This window comes from Mytilus trossulus, chromosome 14 (assembly GCF_036588685.1).
Source record: "Mytilus trossulus isolate FHL-02 chromosome 14, PNRI_Mtr1.1.1.hap1, whole genome shotgun sequence".
Lineage (NCBI taxonomy): Eukaryota > Metazoa > Mollusca > Bivalvia > Mytilida > Mytilidae > Mytilus > Mytilus trossulus.
The window spans coordinates 54,427,974-54,446,872 of record NC_086386.1 but is presented as its reverse complement, the minus strand read 5'-3'; the positions used below and the strand labels follow the sequence as shown (position 1 = coordinate 54,446,872).

Below are 18,899 nucleotides of genomic sequence, written 5' to 3'. Positions count from 1 at the left end.
TAAGACCCTTGACTGTTAATGTGAACAATTTTTGTTGTTATGTCAGATGCAGGTCTGAAATTCTGTTTAAAGATACCACTATTTATATTGTTCAAAATCAAGTGAAAATTACAAATGTTAAAATTTCTGTCTACACATTAGCACATGTGCCTCCTCATAGATGCAACCTTGGCCCAAGCTTTGCTTTAAATATGTCCTCTCTTTAGTCCAGGATAAGTAAATCTTTAACCACAACACTTTTGTGACAATTCTTAATGGCAACACAGAATTTTTTCTTTCTTTCTAAAATAGCCCTATGATAATATGGACAAAACAAAATCAACTATGATTTTGTTATTTATAATAAACAATGTATATACAAAATAAATTATGTAATACATAAATAATACATAATATCTAAATATACTATAGAACATAAAAGAATGAAAATATGTTAATATGAGATATATAAAGTACATGAAAGAATAAAAAATATATCAACTGTTCTTCTTTTCAAATCAAGCATTACAATTAAAAGAATACATATCACTGAATTAAAATTGATAATTCCAACCTTTATTAAATCATGATCTTAAAACAACAAATTAAGCTTAAGGAGGTTTGCTACTTAGTTTTTAACCATTTTGTCAGATTTTCCTGCCAAATTTGCAATGGCTTATACCTCGAAAAACAAGCACAAGGACTCTCCATTTTGTTCTGCTTTTATAGTTTCTTTATTTATATATTATCAATTTATAACAGTCTTTTAAAAAGCTTGTTATTTTAAAACAGAGTAGCAAACATCCTTAACATATATAGTCTCATGATGTTTTTTTAATTGGAAAATTAAATCAAAATCATAATAAATGTCACTGGACATCCATCTTTTACAGGTTTTTTTATACTCATCAATATGCACTTGCTAAAACTTTGCTTTGACTTTTTTAATGTAAACAACAGTTATTTTCCTTAAATATACAGCTTTGGATTGAAAAATTTAATGTGAAAACTAACAATTATCTAAATTGGCCGTTTCAGAATCTAATGCATCCTGGGAAACATTTTCAAAAGTGTACATCACAACGTCCGGATTGGTTAAAAATGTCATAAGCAATGGAAATTTCACCAATGATGTGGCGTTATTTTCACTTTGGGGTACGAACAATGGAATTACCCATGATTCTTTAGATTCTGAATCGGCCAATTACATCTATTTATAATTTAGGAAATACTGTCACAAATTATAAAAGTGGCGGAGATTCTAACAAAGTCATGAAGAAACTTGTCAACAAAAACAGCAAAGGATTAATAGGCACGAGTTACATACATCTCTATGTTTCAATATAAACAATTCTTGTCGAAAGAAAAACAAGAAATAACGATATCTGTATTTGTTTTTGCTGTCTCAAAAGTCGGCTAACTTTCATAATTTTCTGTTTTAAAATGTCTGTTAAATGCTTTCAGTACAGTACATGTATATCACAGGTTTTCATCTCAACTGCTACAATTAAAGGTTGATTAACAACTTCCATCAATCAGGACCACGTCTATCAAGATGTCGCTGTTGCATAAACTTTTGTAAATTTTGTATTCTGTGCTGCATGTTTCTTCTTTAACTTGCTGGCCCACTGAGGATTATCTTTTGTCTGAAATAAAGAGATGTATATTTATTTCATGCTCCACTTCTTGTGTTTACAAATAAAGTATTTTCTTTTGCATTATTTTGTAAATACAAATTATGTATAAATTGATATAAGCTATATGAATAATTTTTAGAGTGATAACAGTGCAATGGATTATAATTTTTCTAATTACTAAAAGATTACAAAGAATGTCTGTAAAACTCATTAAATCGTAGAAGTATCTTTTTAAAAATAAATGGGGAATGTGTCCATGGGATATAGATGATGCCCCTGCTTGCATATCATATAAAGTTATGAAGGGAGATAACTTAAAAAATTGATGCTACCCAAATTTGTACTTGATTTGTTTTGTGGTAATAAGTATTGTGTATAAGGTTCAAAATATTTTGTTGAGGCTATCTTAAGGCAGAGAACAGAAAATTTTCAGCAATTATTCCAAAAACAGGCGTAACAAGAAAAGTGGCACCACCAAAATTCAAACTTGATCTGTATTTTGTGGAAATAAGTTTTATAACATTAAATTTTGAAGAGGCAGACTATAAAGTTATAGAACGGTAACAAAAATTTCAGCAATTTTTATGTTTATAAAGGGCATAACTCAAGAACAGTTAAAGAGATGCCACCAAATTCTGAGCTTGATCTGTATTATGTGGTAATAAGCATTGTGTATAGTTTCATAATATTTGGTTGTCAGAGGCACACTAAGTAAGAGAATAGAAAATAAACTATGGGACGTACGTACATACAGATGGACAAGGGTAAAACAAAATGCCACCACCTCTCTATTTTAAATATAAAATTTTCAAAAGTGGGTGTTCTTTTGATATTTTTTTTAAAACTTACAAGAGATATAGATCCAGGTTTTACTATATTTGGTTCATCATATGTTTCAAAGTCATGAGAAGGCAAGTGAATCGCTAAACTTTTAGGGCTTTTAGGTCGAGCCAGGTCTCTTGACTGGGTCTTTTTCTCTCCATATTTACGTGTAGATAAATTCATCACCACTTGCTTCATAACTGACATTTCCTATAAAAAAAAAAAATCATTATTGATCACTGTAATAATCTATGGATGTATCATGTCCAATGGAAAATATTTGACATTTCTAAAAACATGAAGTTTACACAATGAAATTTCATATAATCAAAGTGCTTGTGAGCAAAGTAAGGTAAATATTGCATTCATTTTTGCAGCATTATTTTTAAGCATTCGATGGAAAAATGTGAATTTGCTCAGAAATGATTATGGATGAAGAAATTAACTGAAATTGTGAATATTACTTAAAAATAACATCATAGATATTGAAAGATTCATGAACCATGCTGAATTTATTTGATGTTCTTGTTAAGTTTGGTAATCATTTATCAAAATTTTAGTATAAATTTCATTGATTAATCTGAGTAGTGATAATGTGTGGAAAATGAGCAGCATTCCTCGAGAATTTTTTCAAACAACTCTATCTTTTGTGTACAGTATTGATGTAAAATAAAATTGAAGCCTTCTTTGTGTTAGGCTGACACACTGAGCGATAATTTAAATTGTCATTGCCATATCACATCATTGGATATACAGCATAAAATGCTCATAGGTATATATTCCCTCTTTTAAGAAATTTTGGTAAAAAGTTATTTCACATCTGTTTGGTTGTTTTGCAAGAGTTATCTCCCATCTGTTAAGTGTTTTGTAAAAAGTTATCTCCCATTTGTTAAGTGTTTGTAAAGAGTTATCTCTCATCTGGACTTTTGCTTAGTAAACCTTATCTTCCATCTGTTTAGTGTGAACTGATAAAACCACAACCTCAAAAACACAGCAAAATACATTTTTTTTCAATTAGTAGAAATTGGTACCCTTATAGTAGTTAAAAAATCATTTTTTTATGTTTTTTTCGAATATTATGCAATCTTCCAAGTCAATCATAGTTAAAATTTCAGGCACAATTTTGCTACATTGTTATCTACCAATATTTGTCTAAAATACTTTATTTCAAAAAATCTAAATAAAGATAAGAAGTCAATAAAAACAACTAACCTCCTTATTGTTGTTACTCAGTTCATAAATATTCTGATTTGTTAGTGAATAGATTTTAAACCATTAGAAAAGTGAGAGATTTTTTTTTTTATATAATTTTGAGGGGATTTTAAGTAAACTCATTTTTTTAAACTTACTCCTAAATACCATTAAAATTATTCAAAAAGGCTTGCTATGACTTGTTTTAGAATATGGGAATTTCTCTATAAATAAATGTCATTTATTACATTGATTGCAATGAATTACATTGATTTCCCAGTTAAATAAAAACCAATAATTTCACAAGTGAAATAAACGTGGTTATTTCACTCTCTGAGGTCATACAACAATAGACGTTGTCAAGACGTCGATAACGTCTCATCAAAACAAATTGTGAATGCGTAGAAAAAACATATAGTTCCTTTCATTTTCTACATTAAGTTCATAAAAAAAGCCATTAGCCAATGTAATAAAAAGTATAACTAATCGCCATATTTGAATATCAAAAATAAGACAACTTGTGACTGAATGCCGCTATGGATTAAACTCCTGCTGCGCACTCGTTTAATCCATTCATTCGGTCACGCGTTGTCTTATTTTTTATATTCAAATATGGCGATTAGTTATACTATAAATCACAGTCTCTGAAGTGGACTAATCTATACAAATTTTACCTCTCTTTGGTTGAGTAATCTTTCTAAATCTAGAGACATCTGGTTCTTTGTCCGTATTAAATCTTCCTTTTCTTTTGTAAACTTCCTGAAAAATAAATTTGATTTCTAAAATTCTATACAAGTAACCGTACATTTTTTTTAGATACCATACCTATATAATTTAATTTTGGATGTAAAGCGTCTTCTGATTGGCTGACGTTGTTTTTGTTTGTCAGCTCATAGTTATAAATTAGTCATTTGACCGTGATGTCATCAACTTCTTTTCATGGTTTACTCCGGTTTAAAATGGAATTTAGAATTAAATTATAAGTTATTAGTGTAATCTTTTATCTGTCTATTAGAAATAACATAAAAAATGTGTTCAGTGTGCACTACATTTTTTATGTTATTTTTTCAAAAAAAGAAAAAATATAACAGTTATCTTTTTAAATGTAAAGACAGAAATTCGATTTGTAAAATTAAGTCTTTAAATTTTTTCAATAGAAAAAGAAAAGAGAGGAATTTCATACTTAAATGAATCATCTTTGAGAAGTTGATTATTTTTCTAAGTAAAATAGAATGTGCTATTTCATAACTAACTGGGACCCATTCTTATTTATTCTATGCATCCTAAATATACACTGCAATTATTCCTGAATAAAAATGTCCATGACTGAACATAGAATTAAGTACTAATGTATAAGTCACAGCATTCCCTTTTACAATAAAAATATTGCTTTACGGTTTACATACTTGACATCATTCTTTTAAGTACCAACCTTCACCCTACCTTAAACAATAGTGTACATCACAACATAGAAAGAAACATAAGTTTACATACTTGACATCATGCTCTAGGGTTGCTGTATAATCTTTCTGTTTCATGATCTGATTGTCCCTCTGACGTATACTCTCTATCAAATAGTTGTATGGTTGCTGGGCCTGGTCTAGTATAGAGTTACTGTTCTTTAACTGAAAAAAAAATAAAGTTAGCATTCAGAATATGTTGACATAAAGCTAGCTGTCAAAACATTTCTAGTAAAATCTTTCATCAGGAAATTCCAACAAAATTCTGAGAATGTTTATTTAGAGTCAATTTGACCTGAAGAAAAAAAATACTATGCTTATGAAAGTTTTTTAGTTGTTACAATATCAAAGTTGTCTCCCATTTAAAACAATAACCAGTCAAACTTTTAATCCAGAATGAGTTTCTATGGTACTTTTGTGTAGTTTATGCTAATTGAAAATTAAAATAATATAAAATCCTTGTTTATTGATATATAAATTACCTCTTCAGCAAGCTGTTTCAGTTTTAATTTTTCTACATCAATTTCTTTTTTCTGGTTGGAATTGATTTTTTCTAACTGTAAAACTCTTCTTGCTAAATGTACACTGAAATAAAATTATCCTGATCTTAGATTTAAAACATGCACAAAATTATCATAAAAAGAGTAATAGCATTTAACACAGTATAAAAGGTACAACTTGTTTGCAGGTTGGTAAAGTATTACCCTGGCATGGGTTTTCATAGACTGAAAAATACAACAAAAAATTAATAATTCTTGACAATATGGCTTTTTGATTTCATTTTTTAACACAGAACATGTAGCAGATTTATTGTATCATTGCTAAATTTGTATATAAACACTCAATTCCTTTTCTAGCTGGCTACTGGAATGGTTAATGGTTGATCTTTTTTTTGTTTAGGACATTAAGCAACCAACAATCAATCATTTTTGTTTATGTTTTCTCAGAAAACAATGTGACAACATTTTTATCATAAATCATTACCTTTGCTGAAGTCTACGTTTTGATGTACTTGGAATATTAGCACCATAACCATAAGAGAATAGGACTTTCTCTGCTTCTGTTTCATCTTCAACTGTGGAAAAAATAAAATTTATAAATATATTGTGGATTTATTTATTTTTGTGGGTATCAATATCCATGGATTGTAGGACACTTCTATTTTCCTGAATATATTGTGGATTTATTTATTTTTGTGAGTATCAATATCCATGGATTGAAGGACACTTCTATTTTCCTGAATATATTGTGGATTTATTTATTTTTGTGGGTATCAATATCCATAGATTGTAGGACACTTCTATTTTCCTGAATATATTGTGGATTTATTTATTTTTGTGGGTATCAATATCCATAGATTGTAGGACACTTCTATTTTCCTGAATATATTGTGGATTTATTTATTTTTGTGGGTATCAATATCCATGGATCGAGGGACACTTCTATTTTCCTGAATATTTGATTTCATGGCTTTGCCAATCACTGCATACAAAACCTCTAGAAAAGTTGTAATTAGTTTTAAAGAGGGTATCCATGGAAAAAACAGGCAGTGGATGGCACATGACATATTTTGTTTTCAAATTTTTTTCATCTATTTCATATCACAAATTCATTCTTTCTCAAAGTTAAATTTAGTTTTTTTATTATTAACTGCAACAAATAAAGAGAAAAAAATACATAGAAAGCACTGAAAATTCATTGAAAAAGGGAGATAATTCTTCATTTTGTACAAAATTTTGTTGCATTGTTAGTGAACTTTAAAATCTTTTTCTGAGCCATCCACTGTTGATTCAAAAATATCTTTGACATATATATCCTTTGTATGATATAAACATTGCATTGGAACCAAAATTTCAGTGGGAAAAAAATTATGTTGTGCCACCCATATCATAGAATTTGCCTGATATTTACTTGTACAGCCTCTTAAACATTTGAATTCATGGTTCACCTGTATCAATGAAACCCATGAAAATTGGTATACAACCAATAATAATGAATCCACAGTAGACACAAGAAGATGTGGTATACTTGCCAATGAGACAAACTCTCAACTATTAGTTCCTGTAGGGCCTTCAACAATGAGCAAAATTCATGCCCCATAAAAAAGGCCACAATAAGACAAATGTAAAACAATTCACATGAAAAAACTAATCAATGGAATTTCCAGTGAACGAAAACAAGAGAAAATTCACTCTTCTTATGATAGAGATGAGAGAGTCAATAATAAAACAATACTGGTGATGATACTGGTCAAAAGTTATTTCTACATAATAATTGTACATTTTAAAGAAATTATTTGTTAAACTGAGTTATTAAAAATATACGCGCACATACACAATGTTTTATATTCAGTATTCATCCAGATAATTGCTCTAGAAGCTTGAGAAACTCAAATTAAAAACTGCCACACCGTCTTTGCTGCATATTGGTAAAAAAAAAATTGAAATGTCAACCAGATCTACTCAAAAACTTCAAAATTTACAACCATATTGGGTGTCAAAAGTTCAATACTCTCTATCAAGTCCATTTTATCGGAACATGGCTTATCATAAATTTGGAAATAAAATCAACAAACCTTCTGCAGCCTGCATAACAATATCATCCAGTTCTTTCTCTACTTTCTCGTAAGTTTCTAACTTTGCCTTTTTATCAGAGATATGAGATTCTAGTTCTACCACTTTCTTCTCCATTGAAGTTTGTAAAGCATAATATTCTTTGGTTAGAACCTGTGAAAATAAACAAACCCATTATAAATGTTTTGAAAGCCATTATAAACATGAACAAAAAGTAATGCAAGTAAAGCTCACAAAATGACCCCCCCCCCCCCCTCAATTCAAAATTGGAATTGCACAATAAATCTATTTGGATAAGATTGTAATAAAATTTCAGATTGTTACAAATTTTCAAGGAATTGTAATAAGTGATCTAGGATACAAAAGTAGGATTGATTCATTAGTTGGTGTTGAATTCCACTTTCAACACTATTTGGCATTTTGTGGCTCTCAGTTTTTATTGGTGGAGAAAGCCAAAGTACCTTAAGATAACCACAATCTTCAATAAGAAAACTGACAATCCTAGTTTTATTCAGATTATAGTTGAGCGCAACTGCGATGTACGCTGACCTACCAATTAAAATATCGACTGGACTTTCATGGAACAGGCCATTCATATCAAGTTTTCCCTAATCAACATGGAATAGACTTGAAACAGTTATTACCATTTACTTCCAAAATCAACCTGAATAACAATGGTCAAACTTTATCGGAAACAAACTTTTCCCATCCAGATTTGCTCATTTGACTATTTATAGGACTTTAATGTGACAATGAATTTAGTCAAATTTGTTTATCATGTAAACATGAAATAAAATAATCAGTATCAAATCAGAAAGATGTGTTGTTGTCTTGTATGAATACTGTAGGTCCATTTAATGTTGTAATTACCAATTTTCGAGGATTGAAAAAAACTTGTGGATGTTTAATTTAGTTGTTTTGCAAAAGTCTGCATACAAGCCAACAAAAAATTATAAATTGTTGAACATTTAAATTCATGGTTAACCCTTCAAAATTGGTATTAAACAAATACTAATAAATCCACAGAAAAACAAATTTAAGTTTCAATTAATCGGTTGTTGAAATAGGTTTCAGATTCCTTTTCCATTTTACACAAACAAACCTCTATTTTTTTATGATGTTTTTCAATTTCCAGCTGTGATTCTTTGAGATTTCGTACAGTTTCCTCGTGAACCATCTGGGTTCTTTCAACCTCAAACCCCTTTAATTTCAAATCATTCTGTAGTTCTACAACCTTGTTGTCACCATTCATCTGTAACTCACGAAATCTGAAATAAAACAAATTACCATCAATGATGTAAATTATCTCCCCTTACACCATATTACCAATTTGATTTAGGTTTGTTTTAACTTTCAGCTTTAACATTATAAAAAGTGTATTTGTTCTATGTTTATTTTGCCTTTCATTTTTTTCATGTATGAAAAGATTAAAGATAAAAATTTGATACATGAAATAGAATAAATGACTTGAATTATCTCCCCTACAGAGAAAACATCTATGATATAAATTATCTCCCCCTACACCATATTACCAATCTGATTTAGGTTAGTTTTAACTTTCAGCTTTTACATTCTTAATAGTGCATTGTTCTATGTTTATTTGGCCTTTCATTTTTTTTCATGTTAGAAAAGATTAAGATAAAAATTTGATACAGCATAATAAATTTAATACTTTTTCTTCAATGGATAATCACAGCTAAAATAGGGATCAAATGATGCATTATGACATAAAAAAGTATTCCATCATGGCATTGGCATAATTTTCTAACTGGATTGATAGATTAGCACTATGGTTTCAAGGCCATTGTATTCTTCAATTCACAATTAAATGTCAATTTATTTGTTTTTTCCTACTAAGTTCTATATCTCAAACATCTTTCCTGTTGGTGTCAAACTTTTCAATTGCAAATCAGAATAAAAATTACAAACACTAAAAGATAAATCAAGTTTTCATAATGGTTGACAGTTGTTTATATTTAATCCAGCTGCTCACCAAATGAAAAAAAAAGTTCTCATGGTAAGTTTTAAATTTGTAAATCAACTCAGAATATATGACCAAAATCTTATGATCAAATCTTAATGTAAAAATTAATTACTGTGTCATTAGCTGTTCATATTTTGTAGAAGTTTCCCTCTCTGTGTTCTGTGCTCGGTCTTTTTCTGACATTGACATATCTCTAGCTTCACGTAAATTTCTGAAAAATAATTCAAATACAAATGTTAGTGAAATAAATATATGTGTCAAACAATTTTGTTCATTAAAACAAGAGCCAAAATTATGAGCACTTTCCAATGTCTGGGAAGTTATCAGCCACATCACAATGTGTAAAGAGACTTGGTTGATATACCTCAGTCTAGCATTAAACTCTCTTGGGGAGGTGACAAAGATACCAGAAATAGCATGATAATAAAATTATCAGATTTTCTGGGTATCTATCTAATTTTTCTATCATAAAATAAAATGTGCTAAACACACAGATTAATCTTTAGACAGCTTTTTATATTATTTCTAATTCTTTATTTCCAAAATAAGCAAACAACTTTCAAAGCAAGATAATTAAATTATGAGAAAATAATAAGTTGCAGCAAATCATCCAAGTTGCTCAGTACATACTATAGGAAATGCACTAGTTGAACTAGTCAACTATTTAAACCACTAAGCAACTATGTATACATAGATAAGTTCAAGGCTTGCTTTCATGTATACTGTAAATTCAGAAAATATTGCGTGCATTTACTTTTGCGATTTTGTCAATTTCAACTTAAATGCAATTTTAATTTTTACGATTTTGGGAAAAGTCATGCTTTATTCAGTTAAAATATTACAAAATGCGAGTTTTAATTATTGCGTTTACGACTCTGTCGCATTATTCGCAATAATAAAAACCTCCCAATAATTTCTGAATTTACAGTATTCAAGCTCTAGAATATATTTTCATAACAGTGTAGACAAGATCATTTCTTGAAGCTTAGGTTATCAATTGACAGTGTTTGATTAGGCGAACACTCGTCTGAAATGCCCACTTGCTGTATCATACATGTTATAGAGATTTAAGGAGGTAGACCTAGGTTAAGGGAAATAACTCTTAAAATCATCAGTACGTTTGTGTCAACCATTTTCAAAAATATATTCTAAGCTTCTATGTTACATAGATTATTTTCAATCTGTTTTAGGTAAATGCTTAAAATACATTGATGAACTTGACTTTTACAAACGCTTAACTGATTTAAAGAGTTATCTCCCTGAACCAAGGTCTACCCCCTTAAACTGTGGGGTCACCAAAGGTTCTACACGCTAAATTATATAATACAAATAACAAGCAGAGGACGAAACCTTGAGATTTAATTTAAATGATGAATACTTAAACTTTTTTTTTCTTGTGCACCTGCATGTACTTTACTCTTTTATTCTATTTAAATCCCCATTGGAAGGCCTCTGATAGACTGAGTGAGCATAAAACGCTGTTATAGGTAGCTGATGACAATCAAGTAAAAGGTAAATGATTCAGTATTTTTACCAATATATTAAGTATTTGGGTTGTCTACGCTGTTATGAAACTGATTCTATATAAAACTTACCTGTTTTCTCTTTCGTACATCTCCCTGGTACTTGTTCTAAGTCTGTCAATCTCAGAGTTTGTCTTTGTCCTGATCTGTTCTAGTTCTTCCTTTAATTTGTTTTCATATTCTGTCTTGTACTGATCCCTTAAAGGCAAATAAGTTAAAACAATAAATCTAACAGATAATCAAAAGATCTTCTAATTTCCTATAAATAAACTCATCATAGATACCAGGACTAAATTTAGTATATACGCCAGATGCGCGTTTCATCTACAAAAGACTCATCAGTGACGTTTAAATCCCAAAAAGTTAAAATGCCAAATAAAGTACAAAGTTGAAGAGCATTAACATTATGGAAAAGAAAAGAAACTTTTAACAAGGGTTTTTAAGTGGTCCCAAGTCTTTTATTTGATATCAAAATTATCCAAATATATTACCTATTGACAAAATGACACAAAACAGAAATGTGTAGGAACTATTTTATTTTATATACATTGTGTACATACTTTCTAACAGGGCAGAATTATTGATTCTTTGCTCTCCGTCAAAGTTAAGAGCAGTGTTTTCCACAGATCCTTTCAGCATCAAGGTAATGTGATACTATCTGAATTAGTTTTCTTATAGGTTGTGTTATGGTTGTGATGCTATAATTCTTAAAAACAAAATGGTATTTCAAATTTTACTGTTTATAAGGATGCAACATGTTGTATATAATGTCTGGGGAGAACACTGAGGAGGTTATATAACAAAAGAAGATGTGGTATGATTGCCAATGAGACAACCATCCACAAAAGACCAAAATGACACAGAAAATTAACAACTATAGGTCACAGTACGGCCTTCAACAATGAGGAAAGCCCATACCACATAGTCAGCTATAAAAGGCCCTGATTATGCATATTTGACAGATATTGAACAAACATTACAGAAAAGACAAAACTTAAAGTATTTGTGAGTGAAGAAATGTTTTGATTTTTTATGTACAATGTACTTACCTTGAACTGACATATTTCTCATACATCTCCTCTCTAGAACGTTTTGCATCATCTAGCTGTGCATTGATCTGTTGAAGCTTCTCCTCTGCATAAGTACATCTGTTTGTCAAATCAGAGACCTGCTTGGTCAGATAATCCTTGTCTTGTTTGAGTAAAGATAATGACTGCTTTGCAGCTGTGAACTAAAAAAGAGACAAATACACATTTTCAACAGACAAGTGTTTGATATTCTTTATTCATTATTGGTATATTTCTTTTTTTTCAAAGGGATTGCTAATTTTTTATTGGTGTGGTGTATTGTACTTTTTTAAACATGCATTGACATGTAGTTCATGTCACAATAATCTTTAATTATTCTTTTAACTACAGTACACCACGGCTGACTTGGAATTTGTAAGTTACACCGGTCTAAGATGGGTGTGGGCAAACTTTTAAAAAAAATCCCTTGTGCCCTTTTCTCTACATAAGTCATGTAACTTATGTTTTTATCTTTTCTTTTATCATGAAAATTGAAACATCTTCACATATAAAAATTATTCAAAATTTAAACTCAATATAGTTTGACATAATTATGCCTATGGTTAAATTTGAGTTGGTCAAATAGTGCTGCTTACTGTGACATGTGGAAATACTAAAAATATTTCAAACATCTTCTTTAATGACATTTTGAATTTCACATTATTTAAATTGAAATATCAAAATGTTTTTGATCTTGAAATTGACATTGATCATATCTAAATACAGCTCTGTTTTTAATTGGCAGCTTCATGAGAGTTTGGGCATTCATTAAAGACAAATCAAACTTACATCACTATGCAGTTCATCTCTTTCTTTCTGTAAAGTATGATGTGATCCATCAAGTACTGTTAACTGTCTCTGTGATTCTAAACGGTCATGTTCTAAATTGTCACGCTCACTGAAAATATATTTTTTATACATTTTAAAAAGCACTGAAGGGATTCAGTAAAATATTTCAGGAAACACTACAAAAAGATTTTATAAAAACATAAACTGTAATAAATTTATAAGTTTTGATTACATCCCTTGACAAAAGAAAAAGGTATTAAAGTTAACTATGGGTAGAGCATGTAAAATGCCAGTTAAAATTGCAATTTTGTTATTATTACGTCATACAGGCATGACAGGGAAAATATATAAAGCAATCTTAACAACCTTTAAACTTGAAAAAATCAAATGTCTACATGAAAAAAAGCTGAAACCCTTATCTTTAGGATATCCAAAACTCAAATTTATCCTAGATAAAATCAATCCTATTGGAAATTATTAAGTCTAAATAAGTTAAATTAAAGCATATAACATGTATGAGCTTACTGTTTGAGTTGATCATAATTATTAACTTTATAGTCCTCCTGTTTCACTTGAGATTTTGTTTCTGATAAGTCCATTACCAGTTTCTGGTACTTGACTCGGATGTCACCATGCTCGTCTCTTTCTTGGTCTAATTTCTGAAATTATATTTTACAAGAAGTATAAGTTTACCATAAAAAATGTTTTAAATGAGGATAAACATGATAAAGATATCACAAATTAAAACACAACAAGAATGTGTCCAAAGTACATGGATTCCCCACTCACACTATCATTTTCCATGTTCAATGTTCCGTAAAATTAGGTAAAATCTAATTTGGCATTAAAAATAGAAAGATCATACCGAAGAGAATATGTGTATTAAGTTTCATGTTGATTGGATTTCAACTTCCTCAAAAACTTTTACCTGAAGCGGGACAGACGGAAGGACGAACAGACCGCCGCACAGACCAGAAAACATAATGCCAATAAATGGGGCATAAAAATAAGAATTAAGTTTCAAAGAATCTTTGATCTATTATTTTCTTCTACAAACTAAATTGCACATAACTGCTCTTCCTCAAAAGTGTGAATATTGAACTAATATACATATATATAAGAAACATGAGAAAAAGGTTTAAATTTCTAGATTCTAACTTTTGTTATTAACCAGAACACATTCATGTACATGTACCAATGCAATTAGAAGACATAGTCTCATCAGTTGTTTTTTTTTTTTTTTTTTATATTAATCTTATGGAATTGATGTTTTTTTATAAAATGTTGAATCAATGTCAGATCTTATATTTAAATGTTGTCTGAATTAAGTCAGTTTTAAATTTGTGATATATTTAGTTGGCTGAAATTCTTCTTTAATGTCAGAGAATTGTAAAGCAATTCCTTGTGTTTATCTATCTGATTCTGACTATTGATAATTCAGAAATTGTTGCATGCAGTTATTATTGCAATACATGTACATTGTATTGTCATTCTGGATTAAACTGCCATTTTCATTTTCTGGATATCTAGAAAAATACTGTTTAATTCATATAAAAATATCAAAATGAGAGTTTTAATTATTGCGATTATTGCTTTGTCACATTTTTCACAATAATAAAAACATTGCAATAATTTCTTAATTAAGAGTATTCAATTTCATATTATAAATAATAATAATTATAAATTACTGATTGTAGTTCAGAAATCTGTTTTGATGATGATCTAGTATCAGCCTCTAAAGTACTTGTCCTCAGTCTGAGTTCATCACATTCTGTTTGTACTGGTCTTACTGCCTCATAAAACTTCATCTGAAAAATAAAGCAAACATTCGACAAGAGTTACATTAAAATGTACATGCATGGTAATTGGTAGGTAAACAGTTCGACATATACAAGTACCATACATGTACATTGAACACATGAATTACTATGAATCATGCAAAAAATAGAGTACAGGGTACCTGCAATATCATGTACATGCATCTTAAATTTCACTTATCATGTTCATGTAAACTTTGTATAAAAGCAGCAGGGATGACAAGAAGTTTGTTATTTTAATATAGTATCTTTCTTAAAAATCATACTAAGTTTGATCAATTTATTAGGTCATTGAATTATACCACTACAGTAACACTAGCATGACTAGTTAGGTTTTTTTATTTGTGGTATTTATTTTGTCATGATATATTGTACATGCTGGTGCAATGTATATGTAGTCCTTTGTTTTGATTCATGTATTATGGTCATTTTTTGGGAGTTTTTTTTGTAACCTTAGTATTTAAACATCGTACTTGGGACTTCTTTTAAACTGAGTTTTACTGGGTTTTTTTTTCTTCTTCATTGGCTGTCATACCTGCCAACGTTCACAATTTAGGCGTGTACTACACGATTTTGACCCTTTGTCACGATTGCACGATCGTGTTCCTGAAAAACTCTCTAAAACACGATTTGGTGAAAATCTACACGAAAAATATTGTTGTTCCCGATTTTGAACTGTGTCCAATGGAGGAAAATCGTGTTCAGCCAATCGAATTGTGTGTTTCTCATGATCAAATAAATCAGTCAATCAAAAACGTTTTCTCTCAGGATATTTTAACATGCTAGATATTGAACTTGTGTTGTACTGTTTCTTGGTCAGAATTGTAAAAATGTGAACATGGCAAATGATTTTTCAACTGCAGGAGGTTCTTACACAGAATAAGAATAAAAGCATGGCTTCAATGATGCAGTACTACCATGAATATAATAAATAGTAGTTTATTCACTAATTTATTGACATTACATGTACACTTGCATGTACACTTGCTGTAACATAATTTCATTTATGTATTCAATCATTTAAAGTATAATGTACTATTCATTTTTTTTTTACATGGACCCCCCACCCCACCACCCACATCAACATGAGGAATCCCTTAAATGAGGGACTACCCTTAGTCAAGGGGTCACTCTTGTAAAAAATAAAATAGAAAAATGTAGATTTATTAACTTAAAAATGGGAAATTCTGACATTATATTTGGAACAGCTTTTCTAAATGAAGAGTCCTATTATTTTGAATAATAAAGAAGATATAAGGTCAAGAACTTATCAAAATTCGTGAACATGTGTTGACCATATAATACCAGATAGATCATAAGATGTATAGTTCTTTGGGAAAAGTTTCTTCAAATAATATGAATGTGTGCTCATTTGTACTTTAAAAAAAGTGGTTTTTAATGTTCTAACATTGAGGGGGGATCCCTATGTGTTGTTCCCAACCTGATAAAGGTCCTTCTTTGTGTATAATTTTAAATTGGAAAAGTCAACAACTATTTAGTATCCTAACACATGAAAATAATTCCTGGTCTTACAGCTACATGTTCATATTTTCTGCTGATATAATAACTAGAATCATGCAAATAAACTTTAAAAAAAGGGATGTTAGCTCATCTTACAAATCATGCAAATATGACACTTTTTCTAGAGTACAAAATGCACGCGCAAAATAGTCGTCGCAAAGAATTTTAAATTTTGAAATTGTTGTCGCGCGCTAAAACCCCCATGGGCATTTTCAAAAGTTGGCAGGTATGGGCTATAGGTATAGGGGGAAGGTTGAGATCATGTTTAACCCTGCCCCATTATTGTGCCTGTCCCAAATCAGGAACCTATAATCTTTAAAAGTCTTGTAAAATGTATGATTTTTAATTTTAGTTCATTTATATGTTTTGTAGTTTAGTATGATGTTCATTTTCACTGAACTAGTACATTTTGTTTAGCATTGTTTAGGGGCCAGCTGAAGCCAGCTTTGGAGTAGGGGATTTTATTGCTGTGTTGAAGACCCATTGGTGCCTTCGCTGTTTTCTGCTCTTTGGTCAGGTTGTTGTGTCTTTTGCAATTTTAATGTGTATCTTTGTTACATTTTAAGAAATTTTTAGAATAATTCTTGAATTAATACCGCTACATAGTCTCTAAGTGACAAGTCTTCTTCACTTTGCCCTCTGAGTTCATAATATCTATCTTCTGAAAGAGTGAGGTCTCTCAAACTTCGCCTGACATTCCCGGCCCTTTCTTGCAGTTTTTCATTTGTTCCTTCAAGCTGTTGCTGTTTTTTACGAACATCTTCTAGCTCTTCTTTAACTAAGTTTTGACGTCTTTTTGATTCTTGTTCTTGAATAGTTAGCTGTGACTCAAGACGAGCCGTTAAAATTTGTTTTTGGTGAAGTGCATCATTCAGCCTCTCTTCAAGTTCTTCCACCCTTTGCAATGATTCCGCCTTCACATTTTCTAAAGTTAAATTTTTCTGTGACAACTCAATTCGTAAAAGCTGCATATCATGCATTAATTGTTTTCTTTCTATGAGCTGTCGGGTTATTTTCGTGCGTCTATCTTTTCTATCGCCAGAGAATCGGTCAGTTTCTCTCTCAGGGGACAATGTCAAATCTGTAGGAACGGACGTTTCAAGACTTAATTCGTCCGATTCGAATTCATCGAACGTTTTGGACAAATCTCTAGCAGCCATGGTTAATCTGAATATTTTGTCCTAACTTCAGAAAATTGTTTAAACTCTATAATTCTTTAGTGAAATTTATCTTCATTTCAAACTTTTTGTTGTCATCCGGGCGCTAAGTACGTCAAGTTATTGAAAGGCTTGTTTTGCTAACTATAAAATTATATCTATCAAGCACGCATGAGATTAAGAAGAAACAAGTCGAAACTTGAGTTCCATAAAGGGAGGTAAGTTAGCAGACGAAAATGAGGGTCAAGAAGGTAATGACTTTTAACAAATTTTCTTTTAATGATAAATGTAATCATTATTGAAAATTTTCTTTTGTGTACTGATGCATTTATGTGTTTATAGGGCCTTTTAAAAAAGGAGATTAATGAATTCGAGGGTACTCTATGCTCATTGTTTATTTTGTATTAAAAAATAAATGCACTGTAAAATAATACAAACAAATAAATTAAGAAATCCATGAAGGAGCAACAAAACTACAAAAATACCAGGTATAAGAAATAAGAATTCGAAGACAAGTATTAACGTATATTTAATAAATCATACGAATTACAATTTTAAGTTCTGAATAAAAAATATATGAAAATTGCAGAATTTGATTTTTATTACCACGTTTTTATTTGCAGGACTATACATGTAACAAACTTGGAAAGATAATAGAACGGTATGACAAAATATCTAAAGGAAGATTACTTCACTGATTATTTGTCATATGGTACGGCTAGGACGGTTCGAAGAACGTCTGTTTTGTTGCCGCCCAAATTGTGTGCCTTTATAATCATATTAAAAATATAGGGACTTAAAAACTAGTGCCCCCTACTTCAAACTCATTGCTTCGAGGTACCGAAGTATCAAAGCACTAAGTTTCTTTTGATATATTTTATCAATGCATGCAACTTGCAGACCATAGACCTCAATTACTCAAAAATAATTATAGGACCTATATGAGTGATCATGAGTAACTGTTCAGCAGCTAGAAATATTATTGGCACTTACGCAAAAAATCCATGTCCAAGCTGAATTCAGGGAAAATTGTAGTCATGTGGATGGTAAGCAGTCTTTTGCTACAGCTGATGGGTATCGTTGAGTTAGCTTTTGCATGAAACCCCAAAAATGGCAACACGTGCATGTTGATAAGCTGGTTGTTTCATGTATCTCCTTTCCTTGTCTTATATTTGTTTTTCGTTATTTTTTTTACATAAATAAGGCCGTTAGTTTTCTCGTTTGAATTGTTTTACATTGTCTTATCGTGGCCTTTTATAGCTGACTATATGCGGTATGGGCTTTGCTCATTGTTGAAGACCGTACGGTGACCTATAATTGTTAATGTTTGTGTCATTTTGGTCTTTTGTGGATAGTTGTCTCATTGGCAATCATACCAC

General features: G+C 30.3%; 1 protein-coding gene across 1 annotated transcript; it reads right to left on the bottom strand.

Moving 5' to 3' along the window:
- Positions 1 to 323: 323 nt before the first annotated feature.
- LOC134697433 (progesterone-induced-blocking factor 1-like) lies at positions 324 to 17,666 on the bottom strand. Its single transcript, XM_063559712.1, has 15 exons — positions 16,960 to 17,666; positions 14,714 to 14,833; positions 13,551 to 13,684; positions 13,026 to 13,134; positions 12,219 to 12,400; positions 11,242 to 11,367; positions 9,759 to 9,857; positions 8,765 to 8,930; positions 7,665 to 7,815; positions 6,074 to 6,164; positions 5,572 to 5,674; positions 5,124 to 5,254; positions 4,304 to 4,388; positions 2,466 to 2,648; positions 324 to 1,625 (listed from the first exon to the last, which is right to left on the bottom strand). Exons 1-15 carry the CDS (start codon positions 17,521 to 17,523, stop codon positions 1,530 to 1,532), a joined length of 2,340 nt encoding a protein of 779 aa, XP_063415782.1. The 5' UTR covers positions 17,524 to 17,666; the 3' UTR covers positions 324 to 1,529.
- Positions 17,667 to 18,899: the final 1,233 nt, after the last annotated feature.